Source organism: Podarcis muralis, chromosome 10, assembly GCF_964188315.1.
Source record: "Podarcis muralis chromosome 10, rPodMur119.hap1.1, whole genome shotgun sequence".
NCBI classification, from domain to species: Eukaryota; Metazoa; Chordata; class Lepidosauria; order Squamata; family Lacertidae; genus Podarcis; species Podarcis muralis.
This window is the reverse complement of record NC_135664.1, coordinates 73,743,593-73,762,632: the sequence shown is the minus strand read 5'-3', so window position 1 is coordinate 73,762,632 and position 19,040 is coordinate 73,743,593. Positions and strand designations below refer to the sequence as shown.

At 47.2% G+C, this 19,040-nt stretch overlaps 2 protein-coding genes across 2 annotated transcripts in view; both read right to left on the bottom strand.

Annotated features, from left to right (window-relative positions):
• The window catches only part of LOC144329033 (uncharacterized), a 36,064-nt gene extending 34,188 nt beyond the window's left edge, over positions 1 to 1,876 (bottom strand). The window contains exon 1 of the mRNA XM_077935471.1: positions 1,725 to 1,876. The gene's annotated coding sequence lies outside the window, so the exon portion shown is untranslated. The remainder of the gene's footprint in view (positions 1 to 1,724) is intronic.
• Positions 1,877 to 7,374: 5,498 nt separating this feature from the next.
• LOC144329037 (uncharacterized) overlaps positions 7,375 to 19,040 on the bottom strand; it is a 46,066-nt gene continuing 34,400 nt past the window's right edge. The window contains exon 6 of the mRNA XM_077935479.1: positions 7,375 to 10,125. Coding sequence (XP_077791605.1) covers positions 8,748 to 10,125 — 1,378 coding nt within the window. The 3' untranslated portion in view covers positions 7,375 to 8,747. The remainder of the gene's footprint in view (positions 10,126 to 19,040) is intronic.

The window sequence follows — 19,040 nt, the reverse complement described above, 5'->3', positions numbered from 1 at the left end:
CTCTGAGCTTTTTTTCCTACTCTGCTAATTGTATGTCGGACTTGCTCTGGAAATCATTATGGAGGAGCAAGATCATTGACCTAAAGCCCTACAGCCTCACTCTCTGTAGACCTGAAGGAGCGTCTCCACCCCCATCGCTCAGTCTGTACACTGAGGTCCTCCTTCGAGGGTCTTCTGCTGGTTCACCCTCCCCCCACCCCCATTGAGAAGCGAATTTACAGGGAAGCAGGCAGAGGGCAAGGAAATAGGCAACTATCTGACATTTAGAAGACAGCTGAAGGCAGCCCTGTATCAGGATGTTTTTAATGTCTGATGTTTTACTGTCTTTTATATGTACTGTAATTTGCCCAGAGTGGCTGGGGAAACCCAGCCAGTTAGGCAGGGGAGAAATACTACCATCATTCTTATTATATTGTGATTTTTTTGTAGATATTTTGGAATTCGTACTGCAATATCAGTTCATGAAATGTTATGGGTGGAGAAAATCACAGGGATGCCGTAAACGGTAATCCCACCCACAAACTCTCATTCACATACAGTCTGTAAATTTGGGGAGGTCACACACCTCACCGGTGCTAATACTGGCAGTCTTTGGCCTGTATAGGCACACCTTGTATGTAGAGCCTCCAGCCACAAGCACTGTCTACCATGAAAATGGGTCCTTTGGGAAGAATCTCAGCTTGTCAGTCACTTTGACACTGCCTACAAAGAATAATAGGAACAGAAATGCTTTTGAGGTGCAACTTCTGTATCAATCCTGAGAGCCATTCCATGGACTCTGCATCCCTGTTTCTGATGACAGGTGTACATTATCCTCATCCTCAATGAAGCTGGCAGTGGAAAAGACATTAAAGATGGAAGCCTGAGAGAGAGGAAAAGGTTTCTGGCAGCTTCCTGGGTGTGATTGCAGAAACAAAGAGCCGCTTCTGAGAAGGCCTCTCCCCTCCCCTCTTCCTCTTGGCATTTCCTCTCCTCTCCAGGAGGACCCATTGATGGACTTGGCAGAATGGCTGTGTCTGGACAGGGCAGGGGCTTATGGGGTGGGAGGAGGATAGAGGTTGCAGGAAGGAAAGGGTGGGGGGACATGACCCCCCACTTTCCAGGGATCCCACTGGTAGCTTTGAAGGGGTGGCCGATTCTTGGGCGGGAGGAAGAAGCCAATGCGGCCCCTCCAGAGAATCCCGGCGGGCTCCATGATGGAGACAAGCCCCAAAGACTGGTCTACCTTGCTCCCCCCCCCCATTGCTGCCCTTCCCTGCCCCAGGGATGCTCCCCCCGACTTCCTCGACCCCCTCCCTCTTTCCCTGAGTCTCCCCTGCACCCAGAGGCCGCCTTATCGGGGCTCACCCACCACTCGCCCTGCGCGCCCCACATCTCCATCCAGAGGACACCCCCCTACACACGAGCCACACGGGGTTCTCTATCCAGGCGTCTGTCGCGCCCATTAACCCATTCATGACCCGCCTTTCTCCATGCGGAGCCCACAGGACCCCAGGGATGCCTGCGTGGGGGAAACGGGGCAAGGGGGCCCTCGTGGGGACCTCCTGGGTGGGGGTACCATGTCCGCCCCCGCCAGGGCGCCTTAGGGGCCAAGGAAAGTCCCCTTCGCAGCACTCGTGCAGGGATCCAGGCCCTTCCCGTGGGGCCCACGAAAGGCGCCTTGGGGAGCTGGCGGGGGTCTCTGGGTCCTTACCGCCCCTCCCCTCCCCCCGCAACCCCTTTACCTCTTTGTCCTCGCTCCCGATTCTCCTTTCCTTTCCTGCAACATCCACGGGGGTGGGGGTGGGGTGTCCTCTCCTCCCCTTTCTGAAAGCGCGCGCCCCTAGAGCTACGGCGCAGAGCAGCAATCCAGCGCAGAAGCTCCACTTGCGGGAGAAGCAATCAGTTTGGGAGGGGAGGAGGAAGAGGAGGAGGAGGAGAAGGAATGGGTGCAACGTATGGGGGCGGGATTTGGGGTTGTGTGGGAGGGGTGAGAGAACGATGTGCCGGGAGGGGAGGGGAGGAACTGGGGGGGGGGAGTTTCCCTCCTCCCCTCTTCCATCTGTGGATCAGGAGAGCGGGGGACGGGCTGATCCTGGCAATCCAATTACAAAGTGGGGTCCCCCCGCTATAATGTTTATATCGCAAAATCCTTCCCTCGCCCACCCCACGCCACGAGCCGTGCGTCCGTGTTTTAGGTATTGGTGCTCTTCAGACCAGGATGGGGGGACAGTTATACGACTCCCCCAAAACCCCAAGTCCCCGCCACAGCCTCTGACTAAGGCCGGGACAATGACCGTTGACACAGGCACCTTCCATGCACAGCAGCAAAGAGGCTCAGAGAAGCAGCCTATACAATTGTAGCAAGAAGCGGATACCATGAATCGGACTGTGTCCTCCGAGTATCCAATATAGAAAACTGTAGAAACGTCCGATAATCGCCAAGGACTGATGTCCTTGGTTCCCACGACTAATGAATCCTCTGGAATTGGGGTCTCCAGGGCTCCCCCAGACTCCATAATCCCTTAGGAGGCAGGAGGCGATCAAGGGCAGCACATGCCTCGGGCAGAAATCCATCGGGTTGAATCCTGATGCATTCAGAGGAGAAGCGGAGGAAAGCCTTGCAGCTGGGGAGATGTGTAAATACTATTCTGGTTTTTTGGGGAAGAGGGTAGTTAAAAGGTGTGGGAAACTGGGATTGTTGACAGGGGTGGGTGATGGGCTCATGTTTCTAAATTCCAAACACTCCTACTTTGTGACACATTTGTGATGTATGGATGATGCTGTGAAAAAAGGTATTGTGGGAAATGGGGAGGGGTCTTAAAAGTTCATGCAACCATATGCAATTGTTGTAAGAATTTTAAGGTCTAATATATATAAAATAAATGTTCCAAGCAAGTGTTTTGAACAAAAAATCTGCCCTTTTCCCCTTATGGGGTATCCAAGAGCCCATATAGAGTCCTTACGTAGGTTCCCTATTGGTAGGAGAAAATAACAGAGGCCAACCAGAGAATATTGAGAAGCAAAGTGGCTAGTAAGGCTGATCTTTATTGATCTGTTGGAACAGGGTCCTCACTCACCACATGCAGGAGGGAGGAGGAACCCAGAAAAATGGCACACAAGGCCTTATATAGACATTTTAAATGCCCTGCCCTGGAGCTCAAGACCACCCCTCCATACATCATACATACACCACAGAAGAGGTGTAACCCAAGACCATCCCCCACCCCCGATACATCATACCTACATCACAGAAAGGGCGGTTTGCAGCAGAAATCTGAGTGGTTTGTTTACCTCCTGTCTGCCAGGTTACCTGTTTAATGGTCACTTGTTGGATTGCCTGGGGAGCCTGGCCAGTCTTTTGCAATGATAAATACTTAGTTCCTGTGCCAGGTCACAGGCTCACACCCTATTCATATCTTAAATGTACCCTTAAGACAGGATTTGTGAAGGAAAAGACAACGGGGAGGCTCCTCCCATCTCTTCCTCTCTTTTAAATTGGAACCAGTGAAGGCAGTGAGTTCCCTGTGTGCCTTTCTGAAGGTGGTTGGAGGATGGATGGCAGCTAAGAGATTGAGGTTGAATCCAGACGAGGGAGGCAGGTGTGGGGGAGGCAGGTGTGGGGGACTCCCGGTTCCTGATGGCGTAACAGTGCCCCTAAAGGACCAGGTCATCACCTTTGAGTATAGGGTTCAGTGCCCCTATTCCTCTAGCAGGAGCGATTGTGGGGCTTCCTCGCCCACTTCCATTCAGCTTCCCCATTCCCAAAGGGCAATTCTTCAGCCATTGTGGGAGCAGACAGGGTGCAAGCTGAAGCGGCTTCCCTTTGAGTAGGCTTTGCTTCGGTTTCTGCTGACCTCAGTCTCTTGGATTGTGGCCAGCATTCCTCTTCCATTTCCCTGAATGCTGAGCAGTGTTGGATGTGTGGGGAAGCGAAATTCACCCCATAACTTTTCTGCAGGGTTCCCTCCGCAGCACAGAAGGATGGGGGGAGGGAGGAACATGTACTAATAAACGAACACTCCTGTGAATGGAGAGAAGCAGAAAGTGGAGTCCCCTATAGATCAGTATTGGGACATGTGGCTTTTCAACTTGTTCATAAATGATCTAGAGTTAGGAGTGAGCAGGGAGGGGTCAAAGTTTGCTGATCGCAGTAAATTGTCCAGGAGCGTTCAAACAAAGACAGAATACAAGGAGCACCTAAAAGAGCGTGATTGGGTGACTGGGCCGAAAATACAGTTCATTGTCAACAAGATTAAAGTGATGCATGTTGGGGGGCAGGGAAACACCCTCTTAATATCATGTGCAGGATCATGGGGTCTGAACTTGGTTTCTCTGTGTGTTCTAGGAGACCAGGGGAGAGGGGACCTGGTCACAGCAGGAGGGGGAGTCTCCCTGGATGTTTCAGCAGCCGTCCTCCTCTCGGTCTTCTGGCCCCCTCCTCTCCTCCCTCTGCGTCTGAACTGCTCTCTGCCCCAGCCTCTTCCTGCTCACCAAACCCTGTTTCCTCCTGAGCTTGGAATAATAATAATAATAATAATAATAATAATAATAATAATAATAATTTATTTATACCCCGCCCATCTGGCTGGGTTTCCCCAGCCACTCTGGGCGGCTTCCAACTGAATATTAAAAACAGTACAGCATCAGACATTAAAAACTTCCCTAAAGAGGGCTGCCTTCAGTTGTCTTTTAAAAGTAAAATAGTTATTTATTGCTTTGACATCTGCTGGGAGGGCGTTCCACAGGGCAGGCACCACTACCGAGAAGGCCCTCTGCCTGGTTCCCTGTAACCTTACTTCTCGCAATGAGGGAACCACCAGAAGGCCCTCTGCGCTGTATCTCAGTGTCCGGGCTGAACGATGGGGGTGGAGACGCTCCTTCAGGTATACAGGACCGAGGCCATTTAGGGCTTTAAAGGTCAGCACCAACACTTTGAATTGTGCTCAGAAACGTACTGGGAGCCAATGCAGATCTCTCAGAACCGGTGTTATGTGGTCCCGGCAGCCACTCCCAGTCACCAGTCTAGCTGCCCCATTCTGGATTAATTGCAGTTTCTGGGTCACCTTCAAAGGTAGCCCCACGTAGAGAGCGTTGCAGTAGTCCAAGCGGGAGATAACTAGAGCATGCACCACTCTGGCAAGACAGTCCACGGGCAGGGAGGGTCTTAGCCTGTGTATCAGGTGGAGCTGGTAGACAGCTGCCCTGGACACAGAATTAACCTGTGCCTCCATAGACAGCTGTGAGTCCAAAATGACTCCCAGGCTGCACACCTGGTCCTTCAGGGGCACAGTTACCCCATTCAGGACCAGAGAATCCCCCACACCCGCCCGCCCCCTGTCCCCCAAAAACAGTACTTCTGTCTTGTCAGGATTCAATCTCAATCTGTTAGCCGCCATCCATCCTCCAACAGCCTCCAGGCACTCACACAGGACCTTCACTGCCTTCACTGGTTCTGATTTAAAGGAGAGGTAGAGCTGGGTGTCATCTGCATACTGATGAACACCCAGCCCAAATCCCCTGATGATCTCTCCCAGCGGCTTAATGTAGATGTTGAAAAGCATGGGGGAGAGGACGGAACCCTGAAGCACCCCACAAGTGAGGGCCCATGTGTCTGAACACTCATCCCCCACCACCACTTTCTGGACACGGCCCAGGAGAAAGGAGCGGAACCACCGTATAACAGTGCCCCCAGCTACCAGCCCCTCAAGACGGTCCAGAAGGATGTTATGGTCGATTGTGTCAAAGGCCGCTGAGAGATCCAGCAGAACTAGGAAACAGCTCTCACCTTTGTCCCTAGCCCGCCAGAGATCATCAACCAGTGCGACCAAAGCAGTTTCAGTCCCATGGTGAGGCCTGAATCCCGACTGGAAGGGATCCAAATGGTCCGCATCCTCCAGGCGTGCTTGGAGTTGTTTGGCAACCACCCGCTCAACCACCTTGCCCAAGAATGGTAAATTTGAGACTGGGCGATAGTTGGCCAAATTGGCTGGGTCTAAAGATGTTTTTTTAAGAAGCGGTTTAATGACCGCCTCTTTCAGCAGGTCTGGGAAGGCTCCCTCACAGAGGGAAGCATTCACCACCCCGCAGAGCCCATTGTCCAGCCCTTCCCGGCTCGCTTTTATCAGCCAGGATGGGCAAGGATCAAGGAGACAGGTGGTTGGTTTCACTCGTCCAAGCAGCTTGTCCACATCCTTGGAGGTAACAGATTGGAATTGATCCCATGTAACAGGACTAGACAGAACTCTAGCACTCTCCCGTCCTGGCCCTGCTCCCACGGTGGAGTCTACCTCCTTCTGAATCTGAGTGACTTTATCTGCAAAAAACTTTGCAAAAGCATTTCAGGAGATCTTGGGGTCCCTACCAGGCCCCGGTGGTGCAGGTGGTTCCGATAGTTTGCGAACCACCTGAAAAAGTCTCCTGCTGCTGTTTTCTGCAGATGCAATGGAGGCGGCAAAGAAGGCCCTCTTTGCCGTCGCCATTGCCACTTGGTAGGCTCGATGTTGAGCTCTAGCCCGTGTCCGGTCTGATTCAGAATGAGTTTTCCGCCACCGGCGCTCTAGCCGTCTCAACGATTGTTTCATCACCCTCAGCTCTGGGGAAAACCACGGGGCTGTCTGGGATCCATGCAATCGGAGAGGGCGCTTTGGAACCAGACAGTCAATAGCCCTGGTTAACTCCGCATTCCAGAACACCTTCCCTCCCATTCTGCTCCCTGGTTAACTCCGCATTCCAGAACACCTTCCCTCCCATTCTGCTCCCTTTTCTCCCTCTTTCTGCTCATTGCCATCCCACCACCAGTCCCCAGGATCTGAGTCTTCTTCACTTGTGGGTACCCCAGCTGGTGCCTCCCCCCCCCCCCGAACCCAGCCAGTCCATGACAGCAAAAGCAGAAGCAGAAACAACAGTAAAATCAGTATGATAGTAATATACAATCTGGTCCTCTGGTAGGAAAACTCCCTAGCAGCATTATTGAATAATAACTTCAGGGAATATGGAAAAGTACTATCTTCTCCAAACCCCAGAATAAGCAGGCGCTCTGGGGTTCCTCCAGGGGGTTCATGAGTGAAGATGGGCCCCCCAGGAGACTTCCCTGGTTCCCTGGTTCCTGTAGCCCCTCCTTCCCCATCCTACAAATAGGCTTGGTGGGAAATCTCCCATTCGATTTCAGCATTTCAAATTTTTTTCAGTATGCGCAGTGGGCAGGGATGAAGTTCTGTTGAAGAAGTGTTTGAAGATCATGCAGTGGTGGGGGTGACAGAGTTTGGTGCAAAAACTATCTTGCATGCTTGAGTAGAGCAGCTCCAGGGCATGAGCTAAGTAGCAGCAGGGTAGGGGCCACGTGTAGAGCAAGTCCCACACTTAGGTCAAAAACACACACAGGGGCAGCAGGACTTCTTCAGTAATACTTTACTGAGCTTTCAAAGCATACAGTTCTCACTGGGACCCAGGTGAGGCACAAACCTTAGCTCCTGAGAACAAATCCAGTTTCAGCAGTAAAAAAATACACCACACAGGATATCTAAGTCAGGCACACAAACTGGCATAAGGGAGCAAGGGAGGAAAGAGGCTGGAAGGGCACAGGACAAAGGATGTGTGTCTTTCGCTTCCTGTCGTCTGGGAGAGAAGTCAGCAACTCGGCATCTGCAGGAGCTTCACGAAGCAAAGCTTTCTGCTGGCTTCTTCCAGGCAAACATGAAACACAAAAACACACTGTGATCTATGGTGTATTGCCGTATCAGTTGTTTTTTGGTTGGTTTTTTTGTCGTCCCCCCCCCAAAAAAAATAATATCCATTTTATAACACAAATAAAGAACACAAACAGAAAAACAAACAATAGAAACAAATTCTTGTCATATCCTTATTTTCCTATACATTGTGAAGTGGGCTTCCCCACTTATCTGATTTTCATTTTACTTGTTTACTTGCTTTTTAAGGGTTCTCGTGATGCGTCAGGGAGTGGTCTGAAGCGGAGTATGGGGGAATCCATTCTCAGGCAGATCAGCTTTCCTGGGAGCTGGAGGGGGGGAATTGACCCTCCTCTTTTGCAGTGGTCTCAGAAGCAGGGAGTGACACCGATACAGAGCAGATTAGACAGGAGTTACCTAGCTAAGAGATAAGGACAAGAGAAAAAGACTCAGCTGGCCCTGAAGCAGGAATACGGATTTCTTCTGAGTTCCTTACTGTGAAGAAGAGTGGACTCTGAGAGGAACTTGTCCCACACTCCATACATCTAAATGCGTTCTCCCTTGTGAGAGTCCCTAGATGTTTCTTAAACATTCCATTATAATTAAATCACTTTCTGTAATCTTTCCATTTAAACTGCTTCTCCTCATGTCTGCTGATGGTTTGTAGGGGTTCAACTCTTAAAGTTCATCCTGTGCATGAGTCTGTTGATTTAGAACTGGACCTATACAGTGGTGCCCCGCAAGACGAATGCCTCGCAAGACGAAAAACTCGCTAGACGAAAGAGTTTTCCGTTTTTGAGGTGCTTCGCAAGACGAATTTCCCTATGGGCTTGCTTCGCAAGACGAAACGTCTTGCAAGTTCTAAGCCGCTAATAGCGCTAATCCGCTAATCGCCGTGCTTCGAAAGACGAAAAATCCGCAAGACGAAGAGAGTCACGGAACGGATTAATTTCGTCTTGCGAGGCACCACTGTACCTCTCACTAACTTCCTTACATTCATATGGTTTGTCTCTTGTGTGAGTTTGTTAATTTAAATCAAGGGTTCCACTCTGACTGAAGCTCCTTCCAGAGGCCAAACATTTAAATGGCTTCTCCGATGTGGGTCTGCTGATGTTTTCTAAAACTTCCACTGTGCCTGAAGCTCTTTCCGCACTCAATGCATTTAAATGGTTTCTCCCCTGTGTGAGTCCGTTGATGTGTTCTAAGGGCTCCATTATCACGAAAGTTCTTTCCGCACTCCATACATTTACATGGTTTCTCCCCTGTGTGAATCCGCTGGTGTCTTCTAAGGGTTTCATTGAAACTAAAGCACTTTCCACATTCCATACATTCATATGGTTTTTCACCCGTGTGAGTACGCTGGTGTAATTTAAGGTTTGTATTCTTACTAAAGCTCTTTCCACACTCCATGCATTTATATGGTTTCTCCCGTGTGTGAATCCGTTGATGTATTCTAAGGCTTCCATTATCAGTAAAGCTCTTTCCACACTCCATACATTTATATGGTTTCTCCCCTGTGTGAGTTCGCTGGTGTATATTGAGGTGTCCACTCTGACTGAAGCTCTTTCCACATTCCATACATTTATATGGTTTCTCCCCTGCGTGAATCCGCTGGTGTAATTTAAGGTCTCCATTCTGACTGAAGAACTTTCCGCACTCCAGGCATTCAAATGGTTTCTCCCCTGTGTGAATCCGTTGATGTATTCTAAGGCTTCCATTTTGGCTAAAGCTCTTTCCACACGCCATACATTTATATGGTTTCTCCCCTGTGTGAATCCGTTGATGTATTCTAAGGCTTCCATTATTACTAAAGCTGTTTCCACACTCCATACATTTATATGGTTTCTCCACTGTGTGAGTTCGCTGGTGTATATTGAGGTGTTCACTCTGACTGAAGCTCCTTCCACACGCCATACATTTATATGGTTTCTCCCCTGCGTGAATCCGCTGGTGTAATTTAAGGTCTCCATTCTGACTGAAGCTCTTTCCGCACTCCATACATTTATGTGGTTTCTCCCCATTGTGACTCCATTGATGTATTCTAAGGCTTCCATTTTGACTAAAGCTCTTTCCACACTCCATACATTTATATGGTTTCTGCCCTGTATGAGTCCGTTGATGTGTTCTAAGGTTTCCATTATTACTAAAGCTGTTTCCACACTCCATACATTTATATGGTTTCTCCCCTGTGTGAGTTCGCTGGTGTATATTGAGGTGTCCACTCTGACTGAAGCATTTTCCACACTCCATACATTTATATGGTTTCTCCCCTGTGTGAGTTCGCTGGTGTATATTGAGGTGTCCACTCTGACTGAAGCTCTTTCCACACTCCATACATTTATATGGTTTCTGCCCTGTATGAGTCCGTTGATGTGTTCTAAGGTTTCCATTTTTACTAAAGCATTTTCCACACTCCATACATTTAAATGGTTTCTCCCCTGTGTGAGTCCTCTGATGTGTTCTAAGTGTATTTCTCCGACTGAAGCTCTTTCCACAATCCAGACATTTAAAAGGTATTTTCCCTGTGTGAATCCGTTGATGTAAACTTAAGTGTCCATGTTGACTGAAGTTCTTCCCACACTCCCTGCATTGGAATCCTTTCTTGCCCATGTGAGTCCGCTGATGTGTTCTACGTTTTCCACTATCTGTGAAACTTTTCCCACACTCCATACCTTTAAATGGTTTCTCCCCTTCTTGAGATCGCTGATGTGAACTATGTGTGCTCATTCAGTGAAGCATATTCCACATTTCACACATTTTCATGTCTATACCTAATGAAACAAAAGTGCCCCATCCCTCAGAATTCTGACTGTCTTCTCCATCTCCTTCTTCAGAGTGGGAGGAAAGGAAATCCTGTTTGGGTTTCAAGGAAGAGAAGAAAGGGGAAGAGAACACATCAAGCGCCATTAGCACCTTCTCTTATTTCAGCATCTCCTACATTCCCCTGCCTCCTACCCATGTTCCCAGTTTTTAGGAAATGAAGATGCAATGTCACCAAATGATAGTAATGCATCAGCAACCTTTCATAATCCTCAGTCATCGTTAATAAAGCAGCATGATCTTGGAATACAGCCTTTTCAAATAAATTCTTTCCTCAAAGGAAAGCCAGCTGATCTCTTTCCATGAAAAGGCCCTCTCTTTCCATGGTTCATCATTCCTTTGGACATTCCCCATCCTCTGCATCATAATCCTCCATCCACCTCTAGGTCTCCATGAATTACCTGCACAGTCCCATTGGCCTCAGGAGGTCCATATAAACCATTTTGTGAGACTCAGGTCTTCGTCTTTTCCAGGGACTGTGGTCTGGGTCAGTCAGAGAACTAGTGACAAGGCTTGGTGCTTGGGGTCAGCTGAAAGGGTGCTCAGGGTCCTGTTCTTCGAAATGGACCTCCATCTACATGCTTCTCATTCCATGGAGAGAGCAGAAGAAGCAGAAGGAAAGCAGGTGGCGCATGGAAATCCCGGACGGAAACACCCACCCCCATTGCTCCTTATAATAATGATGTGCTGCCTGATCTTGTGCCCCTCTTCTGACACAGGACTATCCTAATCTGGCACTGAAAAAGCTGGATATTAAAGGCAAATGGATAACTGTACTTAGTGGAAATTTCATTAATGAATATGTAGTACTGATTCATTAACAACCTGAAATAGTGTTATTTCTTGAGATATTAATTTATTCCTGATCTGTCTTAAATATTATAATTATAGGATGTCTTGGGTGTTGAATGGTTTCTTTAAATGTAAAGGTTCATCATTGTTTCACCCGATGTGTATGTCTTTAAGGGGCCAGAGAAAGGGCCAGAGGAAAATAACGAGACCCAGCTTTACAGCTGTGAAACATAGCAGGTGCTGCTGAGTTGTACTGATTAAGGTGTGTCGGCATTTGGGTGTAGTATATAAGGAGCAGCACCTAGCTCTCCCATTACCCTGGGAGATGGGTTGGTGGTTGGGTCTGGTTTGTTGTTGATGTATGTAGTGTAAATGGAGTTTTTGTTTTTGTGATTAAAACCTTGTTTGTTATTTTTGAGTCCCTTTTTAATGCATGGTCTCCCCAGCAAGCTCTCTGCAGCGCTACCATACTGCAAATAGCCAACATCTTTGGTTATGGGCCCAGCTGCTGAGTGGATGACTGCATATTTTTGGACTCTGAGAAAGGTTTGAACACTCCTTCTCCTGGTAGCGTAGTTCTGTGGGTCTGGAAGAGTTCCAGAATGGTTGACCGGGTTCCAGAAGCTGAGAAGGCTCTGGTCTTTCCACAGCCAACAGATGAGAACTATAGTTTATGGTCTTTTCGGGTGGAGGTGCTTTTGACCTCTAGAGAAGTATGGACCTATGTAATTGATGACCCTCCTGACCCTGTAACAAATGCTTGGTTGAAAGGAGATGCGAAAGCCAGGGCGATAATTAATTTGGCAGTCAGCGACCAGCAAGTAGTCTATATAAGGAATAAGAAAACTGCCAAAGAAATGTGGGACAGTCTTGCAGCAGTGCATGTTAGAAAAAAGTCTGCGTCTGCATTGACGTTTTTCAAGCAGTTGTACCAGACTAAGTTGCAGCCTGGTGGTGATTTGGCAGCACACTTGAGACGTCTGGAGGCAATACGCGGCGAATTAATTCGAAGGGACATGGACATACCTGATATTCAGTATGTTTTTATTCTTTGTTCCCTTAACGAGGACTTTGATGGTATAGCTAGCCAGATATCTGCCGTTCCACCAGCGCAATTAACTGTGGAAGGGGTAACGGCAAGATTAATGGGTGAGTTGGATAGAAGGGAGGCTTGTGCCATAAGCACTCCTATTTCCAGAAAGAATGAGGAATGCCATATGCAAACTTGTGGTGATACAACTGCATTTAAAGCTGCCAAGTGTTGTTGGTTCTGCAATAAGCAAGGACATTTTGCAAAGGACTGCAGATCCAAAAGAAAGCAAAGTACTCCTAAGCCTGTTTCTGTTCGTCAGTCACGGTTGTCAGCCCAGCAGTCGACATCGTACCGTAAAGACAGAAACGAGCCGCGAGCTTTTCACACTCGGACTGCAGATCATAAAAGAATTAAAGGTGCCAAGTGGAAGTCTTTTATTGTGGACTCAGGAGCATCTCAGCATATTTGCAACGATCGAAGCTTGTTTATTTCTTTCGAAGAGGAAATTGGTAATGTACATTTAGCCAATTCACAAGTCTTGCAGTCACTTGGCAGGGGTACTGTTAAACTTGACTCTTTAAACATTACAATAGCAAACTGCATATACTGCCCATCAGTGGACAATTTATTATCAGTAAGGTGTTTTGCTTGTCAAGGCATAAGTGTGTGTTTCTTAAATTCAATGTGAGTTTTTTGAGGGGAACAAACGTCTATTGTATGCCCGGGACTCTGATGGTTTATATAGACTGTATTTTCTCACCTACTCCCAATCGCCTATAAATTGCAGAGCAGCACAGTCAAGCCAGGGGTTGAGGAATGTAAGGCCTCATTCCGGGTGTGTCCACAAGGCGCACAAAATTCTAGGACACCTGAATTTTGCTGATGTAATTAAGACAAAGAATATTGTTAATGGCCTCAACTTAAAACCATGTAAATTCTTTATGCAATGTCTATCTTGTTGCAAGAATAAGATTAAGGTTGCACGCAAGGGTAGGTGCTCAGATAGGAAAGTAACTGAGCCATTCGAGCGTGTACATTGTGACTTAGTTGGGCCACTCCCACCACCATTAGGAGGTTCAAAGTACTGGCTCACCCTCATAGACCAGTATAGTAGATATTGTTGGACTTATGCAATAGCTGAGAAGTCCCAAGCATTTGAGAAGTACAAAGTTTTTTGCAACTGGGTAAAAACACACTTTAACAAATCAATTAAGAACCTGTTTTCTGACCGGGGCGGAGAATTTGTTTCTGAGGATTTTGAGAAATTCCTGGAAGCGCAGGGGACTACTCATGAGTTATCTTGCCCCCGAAGTCCCTGGCAAAATGGGCTTGTTGAAGTTGTGCAGCGTGACTTACAGGCAGGGGTTAAAACGTATCTGCATGATGCTAATCTGCCTAAAGACTTTTGGGCTGAAGCGCTTAATGCGTTTTATGTTAGAAATCACAGTTATCATTCTGGTTTAGATGTCACCCCCTATGAGAAGCTGTTTAAAAAACGCCCTAATCTGAAATACCTACGCATTTGGGGTTCAGATGTAATTATGCATTATCCCGCTAAGCAGAAATTGGGTGAGCGTAGTGTTCAGGGAAAATCAATGGGCTACCAGCAGGGGGCGTACAGAATTTACATACCAGCAACTGGCAAATTTCATATTACCAGAAGCATGATACAAACTGTAAATTGGAATGGAGTTGCTGCTTTCCAAGATACTGACGGTATAGATAGTACTGAGGAAGAAGAGGAAGAAGCAGCAGCAGCAGCAGGAAATGGTGCTTCTGAATTAATGGAAAAAGACAAAAAGCCTGTTGAATCTGATAATTTGCTTGATGATTTAAAGTCACAGGCACCTGAGGGGAGGTTAGATTCTCTTGATTTTTCTGACCGTGAGCTTAGCCTACAGGCATCTCTTCAATCTGACAGTGATGATTTACAACCTGAAACTAGTAGTTCACTTAGTCCCATTAAGTCTGAGGAGTCTGACTCTCCTTCCGGACTGAGACGTTCAGATAGAAAGAGGCAGAAGCCACAACGATTTGCAGATGAACATTTTAATACTGTGTATGCCAATAAGGCGGTTTTTGAGCCAAAAAGCTACAATGATGTTCAGAATTTACCTAAGCACCAAGCTATAAATTGGTATAAAGCTATGAACTCCGAGATAGCTTCTTTAAAAGAGTATAACACTTGGTCTCTTGTACCGCACACCCCAGATATGAGACTTATTGATTCAAAATGGGTTTATAGAGTTAAAATGAATGACAAAAATGAAGTTGTAAGGTACAAAGCAAGATTAGTTGCTAAGGGTTTTCAACAAATTCCAGGCGAAGATTATGATTTGTGTTATTCACCAAGTGTAAAATATGAAACAGTTAAGCTTTTGTTAAAAGATGCATCACAACGTGGACATTCTGTTTATCACCTAGATATAAAAACTGCATATTTGTTTGCAGATTTAAAAGAACAAATTTTTATGCGTGTCCCTGAAGGCATAGACGCCGCTGAAGGTTTGGTATGCAAATTAAATAAATCCTTTTATGGTCTGCACCAAAGTGGAAGGAATTGGCACCAAACTTTAGCAAAAGAATTGCTGGATATTGGTTTTTCACAAGGAAAGGCAGACAACTGTGTGTTTATAAAGGAAAGGGCAAAGATATGTGTGTATGTAGATGACATGTTAATTTCTACAAAAACTAAACAGGAATATGAAGAGGTAGTTTCACAGTTACAGAAGAAATTTGATGTGGTGGAATTAGGCATAGCTAAAAATTACTTATCCATGCAAATTGAGAAAGGCAAAAATGGATCTTTTCTGGTTCATCAAACTGCAAAAATTGATGACCTTGTTGAAATGCTACGTTTAGAAAATACAAATGGGAAGGAAACGCCTATGGTGTGTGGTTTCACCTTTACAGGTGAAGATAAGCCATTCCCTAACAAAACTTTGTATCGTTCTGCTATAGGCAAGCTAAATTTCATTCAAAGAATCTCAAGACCAGATATGCTTTTCACTTTCTGGCAAAATTTGTGAAAAAGCCCACTGCACAATGTTTCTCTGCTCTTAAGAGAGTGGTAAAAAGGTAAAGGTACCCCTGCCCGTAAGGGCCAGTCTTGACAGACTCTAGGGTTGTGCGCCCATCTCACTTAAGAGGCCGGGGGCCAGCGCTGTCCAGAGACACTTCCGGGTCACGTGGCCAGCGTGACAAAGCTGCATCTGGAGAGCCAGCGCAGCACACGGAAACGCCGTTTACCTTCCCACCAGTAAGCGGTCCCTATTTATCTACTTGCACCCGAGGATGCTTTCGAACTGCTAGGTTGGCAGGCGCTGGGACCGAGCAACGGGAGCGCACCCCGCCGCGGGGATTCGAACCGCCGACCTTTCGATCGGCAAGCCCTAGGCGCTGAAGCTTTTACCCACAGCGCCACCCGCATCCCTAAGAGAGTGGTAATGTACCTTAAACATACCAAACATTATAGGTTGCAGTTTACATCAAGTATTGACAAAGGTTTTGAAATTTTCTGCGATGCATCTCATGCAGTGGAACAAAATAATTGCAGGGGTGTGTCTGGTATGGTGTTTTGTTATAACGGTTGTCCATTTGAATGGAAGTCCCAGACACAAACCATTATTTGTCTCTCCACAACTGAGAGTGAATTATGTGCATGCGTTCAGGCCACTCGTGATGTAGAATGGTATCTGCAAGTATTCACAGACCTACAGATACAAGTAACACTACCAGTAAAAGTTTACCTTGATTCCCAGAGCGGACTCGCTATCCTGTGCTCAGAGACCAATACGCAGCGCACTAGAGTCTTGAGATTACGTTTGCAGTTTGTAAAGAAACTAATTGCTGATGAAATGATTGTATTTGAGTATGTTCCAGGTAACAATCAAATTGCGGACATTTTTACAAAAGCACTTCCAAAGGTTACACATGAAAGACATGTACAAAATATGCTTTATGTTTTCATTTCACAATGATGAACCACAGAGGAAATGTTGAATGGTTTCTTTAAATGTAAAGGTTCATCATTGTTCCACCCGATGTGTATGTCTTTAAGGGGCCAGAGAAAGGGCCAGAGCAAAATAACGAGACCCAGCTTTACAGCTGTGAAACATAGCAGGTGCTGCTGAGTTGTACTGATTAAGGTGTGTCGGCATTTGGGTGTAGTATATAAGGAGCAGCACCTAGCTCTCCCATTACCCTGGGGGAAGGGTTGGTGGTTGGGTCTGGTTTGTTGTTGATGTATGTAGTGTAAATGGAGTTTTTGTTTTTGTGATTAAAACCTTGTTTGTTAATTTTGAGTCCCTTTTTAATGCATGGTCTCCCCAGCAAGCTCTCTGCAGCGCTACCATACTGCAAATAGCCAACATTGGGGTGTTAGGGGAGCGGTAGTACTTTTGTTGGAGGAAATGTAGTCTACCTTCTGGAGTAATTTTTCCACCATTGGTCCCCACCCTCCACTCAGCTCTCACCTGGGGCTTCCAGAAGCTGTCAGCATGCAAAATGGGCAGCAATCCCAGGAACGGCTTCAACCGGCCGGCTAAACCAGGTGAGGACACTTGATGGGTCTCAAATCCTTGGTAGGCTGGGGAATTCTGGAAAACAGAAGTGCTATTTACATCATAGATCACTGTAAAGTTATTCAAAATATTTGTCTTTTGAAGAAAAGACCACCAATTATCCAATGGCCCCTTCAAAGCTAATGAATGTCTTGTGCCTGGAGCTTTTGTGGGCTGCAGGACCAGGAAAGCTTCTGCCACCATGATCCTTCCAATTGGGATTCAGGCCTCATCATGGGATGGAAACTGCCCTGGTTGCACTGCTTGATGATCTCCGATGGGCTAGAGACCAAGGGGAAAGCTGTTTCCTGGTTCTGCTGGATCTCTCAGCGGCTTTGGAGACCTTTGACCATGGTATCCTACTGGACCCTCTAGGGGAGCTGGAGGCTCTGCTATGCAGTGGTTCCCCTCCTTCCTCCTGGGCCATATCCAGAAAGTGGTGTTGGGGGATGAGTGTTCTGACCCTGGGCTCTCACTTGTGGGGTGCCTCAGGGCTCCTTCCTCTCCCCATGCTTTTTAATATCTATATGAAGACACTGGGAGAGATATTCAGGGGGTTTGGGCTGGGTGTTCCCCAGTATGTGGATGATACCCAGCTCTTCCTCTCTTTTAAATTGGAACCAGTGAAGGCAGTGAAGGTCCTGTGTGAGTTTCTGGAGGCAGTTAGAGGATGGATGGCGGCTAACAGATTGAGGCTGAATCTTGACAAGGCAGAAATACTGTCCCAGGGGGAAAGGGGGCAGGCAGGTGTGGGAGACTCCCTAGGCCCGATGGGGGTAGCTGCCCCAAAAGGACCAGGTGCACAACCTGGGGGTCATTTTGGACTCACAACTGTCCATGTAGGCACAAGTCAATTCTGTGTCCGGGGCAGCTGTCTGCCAGTTCCATCTGGTATGCAGGATGAGACCCTACCTGACCGCAGACTGTCTCTCCAGAGTGGTGCATGCTCTGGTGATCTCCCACTTGGACTACTGCCATGTGCTACATGGGGCTACCTTTGGAGGTGACTCGTAAACTGCAACTAATCCAGAATGCGGCAGCTGGACAACAGAATAGGAGCAGCCGCTGAGACAACATAAAACCAGTCCGAAAGGATCTTCACTGACTTCCAGTACATTTCTGAGCACAATTCACATTGTTGGTGATGACCTTTAATTTGTCTCCACCCCCATCGCTCAGTCTGTACACTGAGGTCCTCCTTCAAGGGTCTTCTGCTGGTTGAACCCCCCCCCCCCCATGAGAAGCGAAGTTACAGGGAAGCAGGCAAAGGGCAAGGAAAGGGGCAACTATCTGACATTTAGGATACAGCTGAAGGCAGCCCTGTATCGGGAGGTTTTTAATGTCTGATGTTTTACTGTCTTTTATATGTACTGTAAGCTGCCCAGAATGGCTGGGAAACCCAGCCAGATTGGCAGCATATAAATACTACAATCATTCTTATTATATTGCTATTGTTTTGTAGTTATATTGGAATTTGTACTGCAATATCAGCTAACGAAATGTTATGGGTGGAGAGAATCACAGGGCTGCCGTAAACTGTAATCCCACCCACAACTTGTCATTCTCATACAGTCTGTAAATTAGGGGAGGTCACACACCTCACCTGTGCTAATACTGGCAGTCTTTGGCCTGTATAGGCACACCTTGTATGTAGAGCCTCCAACCACAGGCACTGGTTGGAGGAAGGAGGCAGTGGTTCCCCTCCTTCCTCCTGGGGGTCATTTTGGACTCACAGCTGTCCATGGAGGCGCAGGTCAATTTTGTGTCAAGGGCAGTTGTCTGCCAGCTCCATCTGGTATGCTGGCTGAGACCCTCCATGCCTGGAGACTGTCTCCCCAGAGTGGTGCATATTCTTTTGATCTCCCGCTTGGACTACTGCCATGCGCTACATGGGGCCATCTTTGAAGGTGACTCGTAAACTGCAACTAATCCAGAATGTGGCAGCTAGACAACAAAATGGGAGCAGCCACTGAGACAACATAACACCAGTCTGAAAGGATCTTCATTGACTCCCAGTACATTTCTGAGCACAATTCACATTGTTGGTGCTGACCTTTAAATTGCTGTGGTTGCATTTTTCAGGCATAGATTCCTGTTATGCCTTCTGTCACAAATTTATATGCTGCAGGAATTTTTTGCTGTCTCTGAGCTTTTTTCCCTACTCTG